Genomic DNA, 14,353 nt, shown 5'->3' with positions numbered 1-14,353 from the left:
GAGATGAAAGACTTGGGGGGAGCAAGAAAATTTATTGGTATGGAAATCAAGAGGATAGAAAGGCAGGGACGTTATGGCTATCTCAATAAAAATACATAGAGAAGCTATTGGAGTGTTTTGGCATGAAAAAGCCAAAACCTATTAATACTCTAATTGCATCTCATTTTAAGTTTTATCTGTTTTATCACCTTAGGCAGATGAAGATGTGAGTTATATGTCACATGTTCCATACTCTAATGCAGTTGATTCTATTATGTATGCTATGATGTATATTTAATCTGACATTTTTTCAGGCAATTAATGTGGTGAGTAGATACTTATCATATCCAATTAAAATTCATTGGGAAATAGTGAAATTGATACTTAGGTATCTGAAGGGGACCTCTGGTGCGTGTTTAGAATTTGGAAGGAATGGTAACAAGTTGGCAGGTAATGTTGACTCAGATTATGCAGGTGATCTTGACAAAAGAAAGTCATTCACAAGGTATGTGTTTATTTTGGGAGGTTGTATGATCAGTTGGAAAGAGTACTTTACAAGCTACAATTACTTTATCTACTACAAAAGCAGAGTATATAGCAGTGATTGTAGCGGTTAAATAAGGTAATTGGCTTAGAGGCTTGTTTGGAGAGCTCAACATGATTTAAGAGGTGATCGTTGTCCATTGTGATAGCTAGAGTGCTATTCACTTGATTAGAAATCAGATGTATCATGAGAAGACAAAGCACATTGATGTTTTGTATCACTATGTCAAAGAAGTAGTTTGTTGAAAACAATATTCAGGCATTGAAGATTGGTACTGAAGACAATCCAGCTAATATATTGACAAAACCATTAGTACTAGCAAGTTCAAACATTATTTGGATTTGATTGGAGTTGGTTCCATTAGAGCTTAGCCCATGAAGGGGCTTTGTGGAAAATGAAGATTATTCAACCTTTATGGGAGGAAGAATTCAAGTCACGGTGAAAATTTGTTATTTTTTGACCCAAATTCTTGTACCTGATTTGGAAGGTGGACCTGTATCAAGATCTATGACATTATTCATATGATATTATTTTTTGAATTAGAGATTTCTGCACTTTTGACATATCTAGCTTATATTTTTCATGTAATATCAACCTAAATGATTTTAAGAAATGATATTCATACTTCCATATATTACATGTAACATAAGAAACACTTCTACTTCTTCATCAGTGTTCTTCAAAATTATCATTACTTAAATTTCAATCCGTGTTTAATGATCAAATTAAAATCTAAATAACTCTAACTTCCTCTCATTGAAACAATGACATTCCTCACTTTATTAGTGCTTTAAATAATTTTGTCTCCTTTAACTGACTTTTAAGATTCAAATATGACAAATAATCAAAGTCAAACAAAATTGATTTCTAGTAACATCATTAATACCCTTCAAATCTTCACCACCCCACCTTCTCACAAACGTTTTATTCCCTATCGACCATGAGTTAAACCTAATCGACTTTCAACTAACTTTCTTAACAACTTGATTTCCTTTCCCCATCTCTGCTTCACTTTCAAACATTTCATTAGTTTTGAACGCTTAACAAAAGTATCATTCACTTCTCTTTTGTGTGAATAGTTTTTTTTTTTTCCAGGCTAGAACTTTGGTGTGAATAGTTGAAAGCGTCAACTCATGCAGAGAGAGAAACAAAAATCTCTCTCAAAAGTGACTAATTCTTTTTTGGTGATAAAAAGTGACTAACTCTTTTTTTTTTGGTAATAAAAAGTGACTAACTAATGGTGGCCTTATAAAGGCCACAAAATAAGACTTCTTCTTTTCTAACAAGTAGGACCCCACAAAACCAACGAAGTGCATCAAACCGACCCTTAATTTGGTTTAGGTGTTTTGAATTTAAAATTGTCAGACTTCTTTTTTTTTTCAAAGAGAAAAATGTCGACTTCATTTGAGCAATTTATAGTTTGGGGGAGGGTGGGGGACCATTTATCAAGTCAAGGTTTTAAAAACTTCAGGATCACTAATCATCATCATAAAATTTTTTTTTTTTTATTTTTATGAAATCAAAGAAATATATGAATTAATGAGTTTGAGAGATATTATTTAGGGGAAGATTCAATATTACATATCGGATTGCAGCTGATGAAGATGCCCAAGCTGCACTACATTATTCAATTAGGAGATTTCCCTCCAAATCAATGATGATAAAAGTAAAACCTCCAACAATCCAAGCTCTATTTGTAAACACTTCCAAAGTTGTGTGGGGAAGAACTTGAAGCAATTTTCGGAATTGGTTTAGTAATCAAGGAATTCCTAGCTATTGCCATCTACAATAGTAGTTTGTTATGATATTTGTGGTGTTCAAGTTAGAATCACAGTGATCAAATGCAACTCTAGTTGTTATGAGCTTTCTATATCTGTCATAGTAAAGAAGTCAAAATTACATCAAACAATAACAACAAAAACAACTATAACCTTATTCAAATTCAATGGGGTTAGCTACATATATTCTAATGGGTTAAATAAAAGAACAAAAGAAGTAGCAATAGTAAGAGTTAAGCACAAATGAGGATAAGTAAGAGACATAGTCAAAGTAGCATTGCAATAACATCTCTTTATATGAGATCAACTGCACGGGTTCTTGTCCTCTAGACAGCTCAAAGGGCGTTCATATGGATGCATAGTCCTAACATATGCATATTCTTTTTTACTACTTCAATAGTCAAGTTAGGTCTATCCGCTATTGCTAACTCTTTAAACTCCATCCAATAAATTATGATCACTCCTCTATGGATGCTTCAGATATGCCCATGCTAAGTTAAACAAGTAATTCGACAATTCTTTAAGGGCCTGTTTGGTTACACGAATCTGGAGATTTCAAATCTATGGAGTCATAATTTATAAAATTAATTGTTTGGTTAAACCGAATATGTGGAATGAAATTTGTGGGTTCATCTGTGATTTTTGTGAATGTGCAAATGTTTAACGTTTTTATAGTATGGATGAAATCTCTAGATTTCACCTCATACCCATAAATCTACAGATTCACGTTTTTAGTGTAAAAAGATGAATCTTTAGATTTTATGAATCTAAAGATTTTCACAATCAAACGGATATAAATCTCACATTCATGAATCTAGAGATTTAAAATTTATGGATTCATGTAACCAAATAGGCCCTAAGATCACTTGAATAAAAATCATCTCCTTCACATCTACAAGATTTCCCCTCACCTTCACCTCATCAAAATAATGTTTAGGAAAATTTTCTATCCTAAAAGTCAGGCAAAAGAGAGATAGAATTTGCATCTAGGTTGGGACTTGTAAGAGCATCGTCCATGAATATTTAATCAACTAGGATTTTTTAATCTCTTACCAAAAAAAGGGGATTTTTCTAATCCAATTGTGGGGGCTGAGTAACTTACAGTCTTACATATTTGGTTAGTATTCTTTTTTCCATTTAAAGATACACAAACTCATTCCCAATAATAAATGAAAAAAGTTATCCTTGCTCTACCAGCAATGTAGGAAGCGTAAAGACTGTAAGGTGGGTCCAAATGAAACTTTAGTGCACTAATAAAGAGTTTTAAGTCATAACGTACGCATAAATCTGGAAGGGGTCTACCAGATTTTTGACAGAGAGTAACCTGATAGAGGCCTAAAACAATGTAAGAAGCTACAGAAAAAGTCTGAAATTTGGGCAATTGAGAGACATATCTTCTCCCGTACCAGGTTCTCTCTCTCTCTGTGTGTGTGTGGTGCCGACTGCTCTTTAATCCTCTGTCTACCAGAGAAAAAAGGGCTTGGAAAAAGGGAAGGGGTCCAACAGAGTGTGTGGGATAGGGAAACAGGGGAGAATGGACCACAGAACAGAGCATGGTACACTGCAATCAACAAACAAGAAGCACCCCAACAACCAATCATGCTAGATAAAGTGAGGAAACTCAAATTAGAAGGTAAAAGAAAAAACTCCTAAAGGTCAGACACCACCAATTATTATCTCACCTCCCTCTTCTCTCTTTCTGTCCAGGTTTTCTGTTAATTTATCTTTTTTTTTTTTTCTGGGCTCAGAGTAGATAAGATAAGATACTCCAGTCGTTGGAAAATCTAGGGTCAATCTAATACCACTATTATTATTTATTTTCAAAGAATTCCCTAAGTAGTAGTCACCTGAAAGAGGGTTTTTTCAAACACAGCTCCACATGGTCAAAGTAGGACCAAGAGGGATTAGGGAAGGTGTAGGATTTTACTTGGGAGCAGCGCAGCCTGATGCAACTACACCGTAAATTCATTATTCGATTCAAATTAGAATTAATCTGGCATATAAACTATTTAGATTAAGTGAATCACATATAAACAGTTCAAATATCCACGGCTCTCAAGCAAAATCCAGAGAAGTATTTCCATATTATCTAGAGAATTTCTTCTTTTTTGGTGGAGGCTAGTTTACCTGTAGATTGACTAGTTATTGGAAGAAGCTATTAGTATAATTTAGATATAAGGCAAGACTTTGCCTTTGGCCTCGAGAAGATAAAACTTTGACCTCGAGTGTAGATGCATTAGTCTTTTATACCGACTGAGCAACCCCTCTTGGTTGATATAAATGAATTTGTCAGAGTTTTAGTTGGTGGTTAAGACTTAAGATGGTCATCTCATGATTCTCATACATCCGGATTGGGAATTGGATCAACCCTGACCGGTACAGCCGATTCAGGGTGATACCCAGCAATTTCGGATTCCATCATTGAAATCCTGGTCCCAACTCCCAAGCGGTCCGAAAGAGACCAACAATGTGATCAAGGAGTTTGGTCGGGTCTGCGTGGTTGCCTCGTAGGAATCTCCAAACGTAATTTTCACATTTCCCCTTCATTGAAAAAGAACATGTGATCGCTGAGGCAGCCCGGTTATTAACATGAAAAAAGCTTGTAACTGTGAGAAAACCCAAAACCCAAATATCCACTAAAACCCTCCTCGCTTTCTTTTCTCTTTTACTGTTGTTGGCCAACAGTGCTTTTCTCATATATAGTCTCTTTCGTCTCTCTCTGCTCCCTCTCTGGTCTGTGTTGTCTGGAAGCCAGAAAGAAGAAAAAAGAAACAGGGTGAGTGAAGGAGTGTAGCACATCATCTCTAGCGGTGCAGTGCTTTAGGGTAGCTCAGACAGATACATAAAGAATGCAGCAGCACCTCATGCAGATGCAACCCATGATGGCAGCCTATAACCCCAGCAACGTCACCACTGATCACATTCAACAGGTCTCTCAACTCTTCCTGTCTCTGCTTTTTCATTTTTCCCCCTCCAATACTTCTGTAAGTTGCTTGTGGAAGTTCGTATTTTGGTTTTCTCACAACCCTCTCCCCTCTTTACATGTGTTCATAAGCTTTGTTTCTGTAGTATCTGGGTAATGATGTTCCTTAGCTTGTTCAAATGTTTTCTTCTTGTTCATTCATTTTCTGTTGCTCTATGCTTCTATTTTTCATTTCTCTGAACTGGGTTTGAGCTTCTATTTTCGTACACAGAAATATGGATGCGTTTTGAGGGTCTGTAGCTCTTCCTATTGGTTCTTATGTGTGATTATTTATTTGTATTATTAGGGCTTCGGATAGGATGTTGATGGATGAAGTAGAACCTCTTCTCTCCATGCTTTGTCGATTATATTGCTTTCTCTTTTGGTTCTCCTTTCCTTATTTGTTTATTTTATTTTTCTGCTGATCTCTTTACCGAGAGGATATTCTACTTTTTATGTTTACATAATAGAATGATGGAGGACAGGTGAAAAATAGGATTGTGGGTTACCTTCCCTCATAATTTTATTCTATGTTTATTTGTTGATACCAAATGCAGATTGGATCTCTGTCTTTAATGCTTCTTTACTTAATAATTCTGATTTTTGTGCATTCTCTGCATCGGTGCCTTGTTTTTCTTCTTTATCTTGATGCTTGTTTTGGGGTGTGTGTGTAAGTAGGAAGTTGTTTGCAACTTCTGCTACCGCTTTGATGAACTTCCGTTCTTCTTCTTCATGAAAGAATTGAAGTTGCTTGTCAGCTTTTGCACAGAGGTTTATTTTCCATTTGGAGTTAAAAGACCCTACCAGGCAGCTCTGGGTCTACCCACCTGGTTATTGTAAGTTGAAACGGTTCAGCAGTTGTGTTCAATGTTTATGGACCCATGGTCCAGATTATTCCAACTGCTCCCTTTGGAAAGGAACCAAGTGACAAAATGATGTGTAAAAGTTTGTTCCTCAAAGAAAACGGTTTCTCCTTCAAGGACATTGGCATATTCTTACTGTTGTTGATAAACCAGTACCATTATTTCGGGTCTGGCTTGCTGCCTTAGAGGTTTAAATCTTAATGATAGGATGATAACTTATTGCGTGAAGATTCGCCCGTTTATGATTTTATTTGTGCTGGAAAAGATCTAGCAAATCTTGTTTTCTGCTTTACTTGCCTTAATATGGTTACAGGTTTGATAGAATCAATTGACTTAATCATCCCTGAACATTAACTGTTACTAATAACTGTCACTCTATATTTAAACCAGTCATTGCATATTTCATATTCCAGGAACTATCTGGCCTTCCTCTTCTTTCTCAGAGGTTGTGCATGAGCGCCTTTAAACAGAATGAAAAATGCTTGAAAAAGGAAAAAGAGAAACAATTGTGTACTTTTGAGAAATTTAAGCACTGATTCTTCCTATGAATTCTTCCTTCCTTTGACCTTCTCTAATTACTTCTGCTAAAGTTCTTCCCATGAGTAGTGCTCATCCACCCCTCCAATGGTGGGGTTGCACTGTATTGATTTAGTTTTCTTGTTGGAAAAAGTACGCACATATCACCGCTTTTCTTTCCTGTGCAAATCCCAAAGGGAGAAGAGGAAGACAAAGCAGAAACTTAGAAACTCCAATAAATGTAGAAAAGGAGGCTCCATTGTTATAGGATTCTATTTTTTTTGTTAATTTAGGTTTCCAACCATTTATTCAGGTTAATTTGCTTCAATGCAGCATTTAATCTCTCCCCCCCCCCCCCACCAAAAAAAAAAAGGGTAAAGTACTCGTTCTTTAGCTGGCATAATTTCATAATTTAGTATAAAATTTCTTACCATGTGAATTCTTGTTTGATATCCAACCCCCCCAAAAAAACAAACTGGTGTTTTATGTGAATTATTTTGACCCTGTATATTCACCCAACAAAAATCTTGACACTTTTTAATAGGGCATTTTCGTTGCTTTTCCTTTTAGGCATTTCTGTGGTTCTTTCCAGAACTGTCTACTTTCACGAGAGGACTGTCACATTTTATTTCTTATTAATATAAGGAGTGTCACATTTTATTTCTTATTAATATAAGAAGTGTCACATTCTATTTCTTATTAATATAATGCCAAAAGTATTGGATAAATTTAGAGTTTTGACAGTATGGGTAAGTAACAGGGGAGAAATTCACATTCAAGTGTGGATGGTTCATGTATGTTTTTTTTTTTTCAATTGGGATCTCATGCATCTTGGTAATGTATGGTATCGTATTTAAGTCATTTTTAATTCAATTGGGTCCTTAAAAGCTTTAGTGTTTTCCATTTAGTATACCCGTTGTCTGCATATCATCATTTCTGATCTTTTAATTAGTTATCACAATAGGAAAATATGTTAATTCTAGTGCTTTTATAGCCAATTGTTGTATTCATTTACTCATTTAGATTTTAGATACCCTTTGCAATCCCAACTAGATCCTTTTAGGGTTGTCTGTAGTCTGGATTTGATATTTATATGCATTAATCTTTTGTGAGGGTCACCAACCTGTACTCTTTCAAGGCTTTCTTGTAGATGCTAGAACTGTTACCGAGAAGAATGCTAGAGTTCCTCTTTTACCACAAGTTTTGCAATATGCGCTGATTTTATTCAGTTTTCTCTTTCATTCTTTCTTTTTATCTCTTTTTTTTTTTTGGGTGCATCTGTCAAATTTTTTTTTGATATCTTAGATAGCATATGTTGTCTTCATGGAATAAATTTCATTAGCCCTCCTGTATGATGCACATCCAATATGCATTAGATTCTTTAGTCCACACTTAATGAATGGCTTGCTCTTATTCTGTTAAATAACCACCCTTAATTTGGTGAATTGATCGGATCTAGTGTCAGGTTCTAACCACAAATCTTGTACTGAGATCTAGGCAGCAGGCTCAAAAGTCAAACATAATACTTTAACCCTGCCCCTCCACCCCCCCCCCCCCCCCCCCAAAAAAAAATAAAAATAATAATAATAATAATAATAATAATAAACAAGGTTTATTTATGTGTTCATCTGAAGACTGAACATTATTGCTCTAAAAATGCTTGCTGCAGTATATAATTTTTTGTGATGATTCTTCTGGCTAAAGACGATGGGTATTGTATGCTTGGCTAGAATCTTGATTCGGTAACTGATTGCTTTAAGCCTTCCTTTCCGAAGTATTTTCCCTGCATTTGGGAGCTAGTTTGGTTGACATGGAAACTATAGTTTGTTGGTTGTATTCATCTTACTTGCGTGATAGTAACATCCTTAATCTTAAGCAGTTCTAAGTGACGACTGGGTCTGTTATCTGGACAAACATTAAGTTTCTGTACATCTCTGACTTTTCCAGATGTTAAAAACAAGTTTGAAAATTCTAGTAGATTATGGACTTGTTTGGCAGCTTCAGTTTTTTTGACATTTTATTAAATATCATATCACTTATCCAAGGAGTATCTTTTTGGCAGGGTTGGGTGGTTTTATTATTATGTCAATCTGGACCTTGTTCCATAATTCCATTATTATGAGATCAATTTATTAGTAGGCTTAAAACTATTGTCTAAGTTGAAAGGTGTACTTATACCAGCTTTGTTGGTGTGAGTGAGTAAACAGAATTTGGGGGAGGGACAAATTCCACAACTTGTGTGAAAGGAGGGATCACCGCCTAGGTTTAGGGATCTAGGACTCCACATGATATGTTTAAATTTAACTTATCGGTGATTGTTTGTAGATCCAATTGGCTCCAGGTCTGACCATGAGATCGGGTATGGGTTAGATTATGATTTGGAGAAGGTGTCAGGCAGCCAGTCCATCTGGTTTAAAACTAGTCTTCCACCCTTGGCATTAAAGTATTCGAAGCCTAGACATGCACATGTTAAACATCAAAACGGAAGTTATCCACCATCCTAGACAAGGAAGGTTAGTATACAGACATGCAAACACAGTCTAGTGTATACAGGGAAAATTAAATCCAAATAAGGTAGGGGGATTCAATTTAAATTCAGGAAAGCAAATCTAACTATATGTTATTGAAGTTCAGCAACTCGCCTTGATCAAGCTGCGGCACAATTCATATTTTGTGTGTTTGTGTGTGTATACACTACCAAACCTAGAATCACATGTCAGGTTACCATTTGGGTAGTTACTTTTTCGAATTGAGGTTCCACCATGTCAATGGGGCCTAAAATAGGCTGTCTTGCAAGTTCCATCATGGGTTCGTGATCTCACTAGGTTGATGGCACCAAAACGTAAAATAGGCTGGCGAGTTACTGAGACGGCTCAACTTTTGGGCTGACCTGGAACCAGGGAGGAAAGAAGGGAAGAATACTGCCTGCCAATTTAGTTGTGAACATCATACTCATACCATGTGAGAGAATGGCATTAGTAAACAACAAAATACAACTTTTCTGCTTAATTCACCAACTTTAGACAAAGACTTTTTTAACACCTAAAACACAAGTAAGGCTGACTTAACACGTATAACCCGACTCTTACACCAAAACCAAGACTAACCCTGAAACAAACCACTTGTATCCTTAATTTCATTTTAGTTCATAGTTTACCTCTTTGTATTGGAACACCCTTGAAAATAAAAATAATAAGGCTGATTCTTCACACACATGACCTGACACTACATTGAAACTGTTAATTATTGCTTAATGAGCCTCATATATCCTTATTTTGCTTTTAGTTCCTAGTTTACCTATTCTATTAGCATGCCATAATTCCTTGCTTGTATTTTGAAGTTCTGATAACTTACGACCCTACCACTCCCTTATAACTTCTATATTTTTATTTGGTCGGCAGCTTGGTTGTAAACATTGCTTTATTTACCATTTTGCCTCTTAACCTTGTACTTGGTGGTTCCTTATCTGGGTGGCCCACAGACAACCCAATGAGGATTATTCCAACCTGTATTGCACCAGTTCTCTATCCAAGGGTTAAGATAAGCCTACCCAAGGGAGGTAACTCCTCCTTTGGAAGGTGCAGGTACACCAAAGATGTTAGATATGTTAGCCACAAAATAAAGGGGAAAGAAGGCCAGTGGTAATAATCCACCACCACCACTGGATTTATGCTTTTTGGTTTGAAGGGCCGTGATTTACACTAGTTCCTGCCCTTGGGAAGTTGAAAAACACCAAATCAAGAGGAATAAAGGTAAGATTCATAAGCAACATTGGGGGAAGGTTTGTTAGTAACTCATCTCAACCATTGGATTTAGTGTTTCTAGTTCTAGATTCAGTGCTTGAATCTACCCATCTAAAGATGGTAACTGCTTGTAACTCTTGGATTTAGGGCTAGTGTCTAGAGGAGTTGGGGTTTAAGTTACTCCACAAGGTAGGTGAAACATTTGGCAGTGAACAGCCTTAGCCCTAGGATTAGGTTGGTGGGAATCCAAGAAATGGCCATTTTGTTTTAGGAGAAAATATTTAGAAAGAAAGGAGCTACACGTCTTCTAACAAGATCACACTCATTCAAGGGGGCTGACAGCTGCACCACCTAACCAGCTCCCTAGGCTTCTGAAGGATATCCTTGGTGCTGAGCTGGGTTGGGGTTTGACAACATTGGTTAGGATAAGTGAGCCCATTTAGTTTGGATAAATTTGAGTTGTTCTTCTTGCCAAATTTGTTTAGAAAAAGCCTAGAAACATCAAATGTCATTACTTTTAATCCAGAGGTTGTATTTTACAAATTCAGTGTGGGACAGCTATTCTAGAGTACCATCCAACAAGAAGGGGGGGGGGGCTTTTTTGAAAATAGATTTGAAAAATGCCTTCGGGTGTTATGCCCACTTGAAAGTAATTCACATCATTGTTCTTATCGCAGCTTTAATACTGCATTTAAATGATTAGAAACGGAATTGTAGAGTGGTGGCAAATGTCAAGGTCATTTAGTTGGTCGAACCCTTCCAGGGCAAGTTTCTGAGCATCCTTTGGGGGTGGGGAAACTGGGTTTTTTGGTATAAGAATAGGTGTCTTTCCACTTAAACTTGTTAGCCAAGTATATAACAGACCCTTGTCTACAAAGCATGAGAAGTTTCTAAGGCATGGATTTTAAGTTCTGAAGGCTTCATTTTTTCCTGCAAGCTGCTATGGGGAGCGTTTATATTCCCCACTGATAGATGCTTCAGTCCACTCTGGGATATAAAGTTACCCATGGAAAATGATATGCTGCCCAACAGTCCAAAATTAAGGGTAATCCTATATGCTGTCGATATCAAATTGCTCTATCAGTGTTCCCATGCTTTCTCTCTCTGTCCCACAGAGCTTAAGCCGGGCACCATTCTCAGACAAATATCTTCATTGTTCTCTGCATCCCCTAAGGTGATAAAAGGGGATGTCTACAATGGCTTATATCATTTGGATGCCTAGCTTGAGATATTTTTAGCCGCAAACTGTATTCATAGCTTAATATTTTTTCCTTTCGTTGGAGAGGGGGACTTCACCTTGTATATCTACTTCAAAGCTAATGTGAGGATGGATGAAGGTGTTCAAAAGTAAGTTATTGCTTCTTTTTTGCTGTGGTCAAAGGAGACGGATCTGTTCAGTGTTTTCCTTCTGAACCATACCTACTCCATTCATGGTTCTAGCTGTGTGTTCTCTTTTATGATATGTTGGATTACGTGTGACTGGAATCCCTCCCCCCACCCCAACCAAAAAAAAAAAAAACCCACACACACACACATGGTGGGAGCACGGGGCATCTTCATTTATATGCTTTCATGGCAGAATGCTGACTATTTCGATGAACTGTTAAGCCTGCGTCATTCTTATTGTATTAGTTCAAGATTTTTCTGGTCAGCATTTTCTGTCTATAGATTAATAGATTCCCTTCTTTATGAATTAATTTAACTTCTTCCTCCCCACCCTCCAAACCCCCAATGATGCTGGGATTTACTTGTGCAGTATCTGGACGAGAATAAATCGCTGATTTTAAAGATTCTTGATAACCAAAACTCAGGAAAACTCAGCGAATGTGCAGAGTAAGTTTGCATTACAATATTAGATCAGATTTTAATTATCAGCATTTCTGATATTTGTTTCAGCAGAATCTATTCCTTGTTAAGTATTATGGTTTCGATTCTTGGGGGCATAGTTGTTCCTATTGCATAGATGGGTCTTATGGTTATATCTAAGGAAAAGTATCAGTAATAATACTTGTAGTTTGCTTAAATGTCATACATAATTTGTTGACAGTCAGTCACTTGAAAAGGGAAGATAAGTGCTAGCTGTGTATAAACAGAAGTCATTTGCTACAAGGAGCAGTAAATACTACCCTTTTTTTTTTTTTTTTTTTTTGGGGGGGGGGTGCACGCTTATCGTGTTATTAGGATCATGGTACCAGCAATATCTAGGTGAATGTTTTTACATATTTCAAGCTCAGCCTCCTTGGAAGAGTAATCAGTTGCTAAGTAGGTGCCAAGGTGTTAGTAATCCCATTAGTAATATCCTGTAACTAAGTGATTGTGAATTAGCATGCTTATCTGACCACACTAGCTTGTTTTCTATAATATAGAATTTTAGATGCAAGTTGTGCTGCATTTTCCAGTCAAAATCCTTCAACAATCATGTTTTACGGTGCATCTCTCCCCCCCCCCCCCCCCCCAAACCATTGGTTGAGTTTTTCTTAGAAAGGAAGGAAAAAAAAGAGAAAAGGATAAGGCTGTGTTAACATGTGGGGCCCATGTGGAGTGGGGTGAGGGAGAAGGAAAGGAAAGGAAAGAGTTTTGTGGAAAAGTGATAGTGGTGGGTCCCACTTTTTACTTTTCCGAACTTTTCTAGAAAATCCCACCAAATTTGTGGGGTTTTAAAAAGCCTTGAGGTGGGAAAGTTGGGCTGCCACATCACTAGACAAGTTTCCTTGATTCAAGGAAGCTTGTCCTCACTTTCCCACCCGAAGCAACCAAACAATCTACAATTTTGAGATTTAAGGGAAAAGTAAGAAATCTACACTTTTTTCAAGATTTTTCCCACCCCACCTTTATTCCAGCAAACAAACACAGCCTAAGGGAATGAAACAAATTCTTGTATAGAATACAGAGGCATCCTCTATGTATTTTGGCATCAAATTTTTTTTTCCCCCTGTAACTTATAAAGGTTGTTATAATTGAGACTGCCTAGAGTTCATTATGCTTTTTTGAATTGTGCAGGAATCAAGCAAGGCTTCAAAGAAACCTTATGTATCTGGCTGCCATCGCTGATTCCCAACCACAACCGCCTACCATGCATGCTCAGGTAGTCCATTCCTTCAACACACACCCGTCGACCTTTTCTTCCTGTTTGTATTTTTAGCATTGGTAATTTTCCTCAGGGGACCATTTCACTTTAGAATGAATGTTTTCTGTGCAGTTTCCTCCCAATGCAGTCATGCAACCTGGTGCCCACTACATGCAGCACCAACAAGCCCAGCAGATGACACCACAGTCACTCATGGCTGCTCGATCCTCCATGGTGTATGCACAGCAGCCTCTCTCAGCATTGCAGCAACAGCAAGCAATGCATAGCCAGCTAGGTATGAGCTCAAGTGGGAATACAGGACTTCACATGCTGCATGGTGATGCCAATGTGGGAGGTAATGGAGCTCTTGGGCATGGAGGATTTCCTGATTTTGGTCGTGGAGGTTCTGGAGAGGGCTTGCAGGCTGCAAGCAGGGGAGTGACAATTGCAAGCAAACCGGATGTAGGTGGTGGTGGTGGTTCATCTGATGGTCGAGGTGGCAACTCAGGAAGCCAAGGTGGGGATGGAGGTGAGCCTCTATATATGAAAGGTGCAGAAGAAGAGGGAAACTGAGAGGTTGGTGACGGTATGGTGCTTATATTTACTTAAGTTGGGAGGTTAAAGATGGAGAAAAGCCAAATAGGTTATTGGACTTATTTATTTGATAATGATGACAGCAACAAGATACTAGTTAATATGGTACTTATTACTCTGTTTTTAAGTGTGAGACATGCATCATGCATAGACATTTCCTGTAAATTTGTAGGCTGTGGAAGGTGTTGTCGCATTTTGGTTCTGCTCGATTATTTGCTGCTGGTTGTGTGATCTCTTTTGTTTGCTGATGACCTACTAAGTTAGACTAATCATGCTTCGCTAGCATGTTGGGGCGAGGGGTGAATAT

General features: G+C 37.4%; 1 protein-coding gene across 3 annotated transcripts; it reads left to right on the top strand.

Annotated features, from left to right (window-relative positions):
- Nucleotides 1–4,896: 4,896 nt before the first annotated feature.
- Nucleotides 4,897–14,348, top strand: AN3 (SSXT family protein). 3 transcript variants are annotated; one of them, XM_089135991.1, is made up of 4 exons: nucleotides 4,897–5,285; nucleotides 12,142–12,218; nucleotides 13,386–13,470; nucleotides 13,585–14,348. In XM_089135991.1, exons 1-4 carry the CDS (start codon nucleotides 5,151–5,153, stop codon nucleotides 14,023–14,025), a joined length of 738 nt encoding a protein of 245 aa, XP_088992117.1. In that variant the 5' UTR covers nucleotides 4,897–5,150; the 3' UTR covers nucleotides 14,026–14,348. The 3 variants fall into 3 exon arrangements, with proteins under 3 accessions (XP_088992117.1, XP_088992125.1, XP_088992128.1); XM_089135999.1 differs by having other exon boundaries at nucleotides 4,902–5,231; nucleotides 13,585–14,341; XM_089136002.1 differs by lacking the exon at nucleotides 4,897–5,285 and adding an exon at nucleotides 5,296–6,314 and having other exon boundaries at nucleotides 13,585–14,347.
- The last annotated feature ends 5 nt before the right edge of the window (nucleotides 14,349–14,353 follow it).

Source organism: Hakea prostrata, chromosome 1, assembly GCF_041222555.1.
Source record: "Hakea prostrata isolate BN-2017 chromosome 1, UWA_Hpros_2, whole genome shotgun sequence".
Taxonomy (NCBI): domain Eukaryota; kingdom Viridiplantae; phylum Streptophyta; class Magnoliopsida; order Proteales; family Proteaceae; genus Hakea; species Hakea prostrata.
The sequence above is the reverse complement of the archived record's forward strand: the minus strand, read 5'-3'. Positions and strand labels throughout refer to the sequence as shown.

Coding starts and splice junctions, on each gene's coding strand:
- AN3 (XM_089135991.1), top strand. CDS start 5,151: ATGCAGCAGCACCTCATGCAGATGCAACCCATGATGGCAGCCTATAAC. Junction 5,286..12,141: donor TTTCCCCCTCCAATACTTCT/GTAAGTTGCTTG, acceptor TTACTTGTGCAG/TATCTGGACGAGAATAAATC. Junction 13,471..13,584: donor CGCCTACCATGCATGCTCAG/GTAGTCCATTCC, acceptor TTTTCTGTGCAG/TTTCCTCCCAATGCAGTCAT.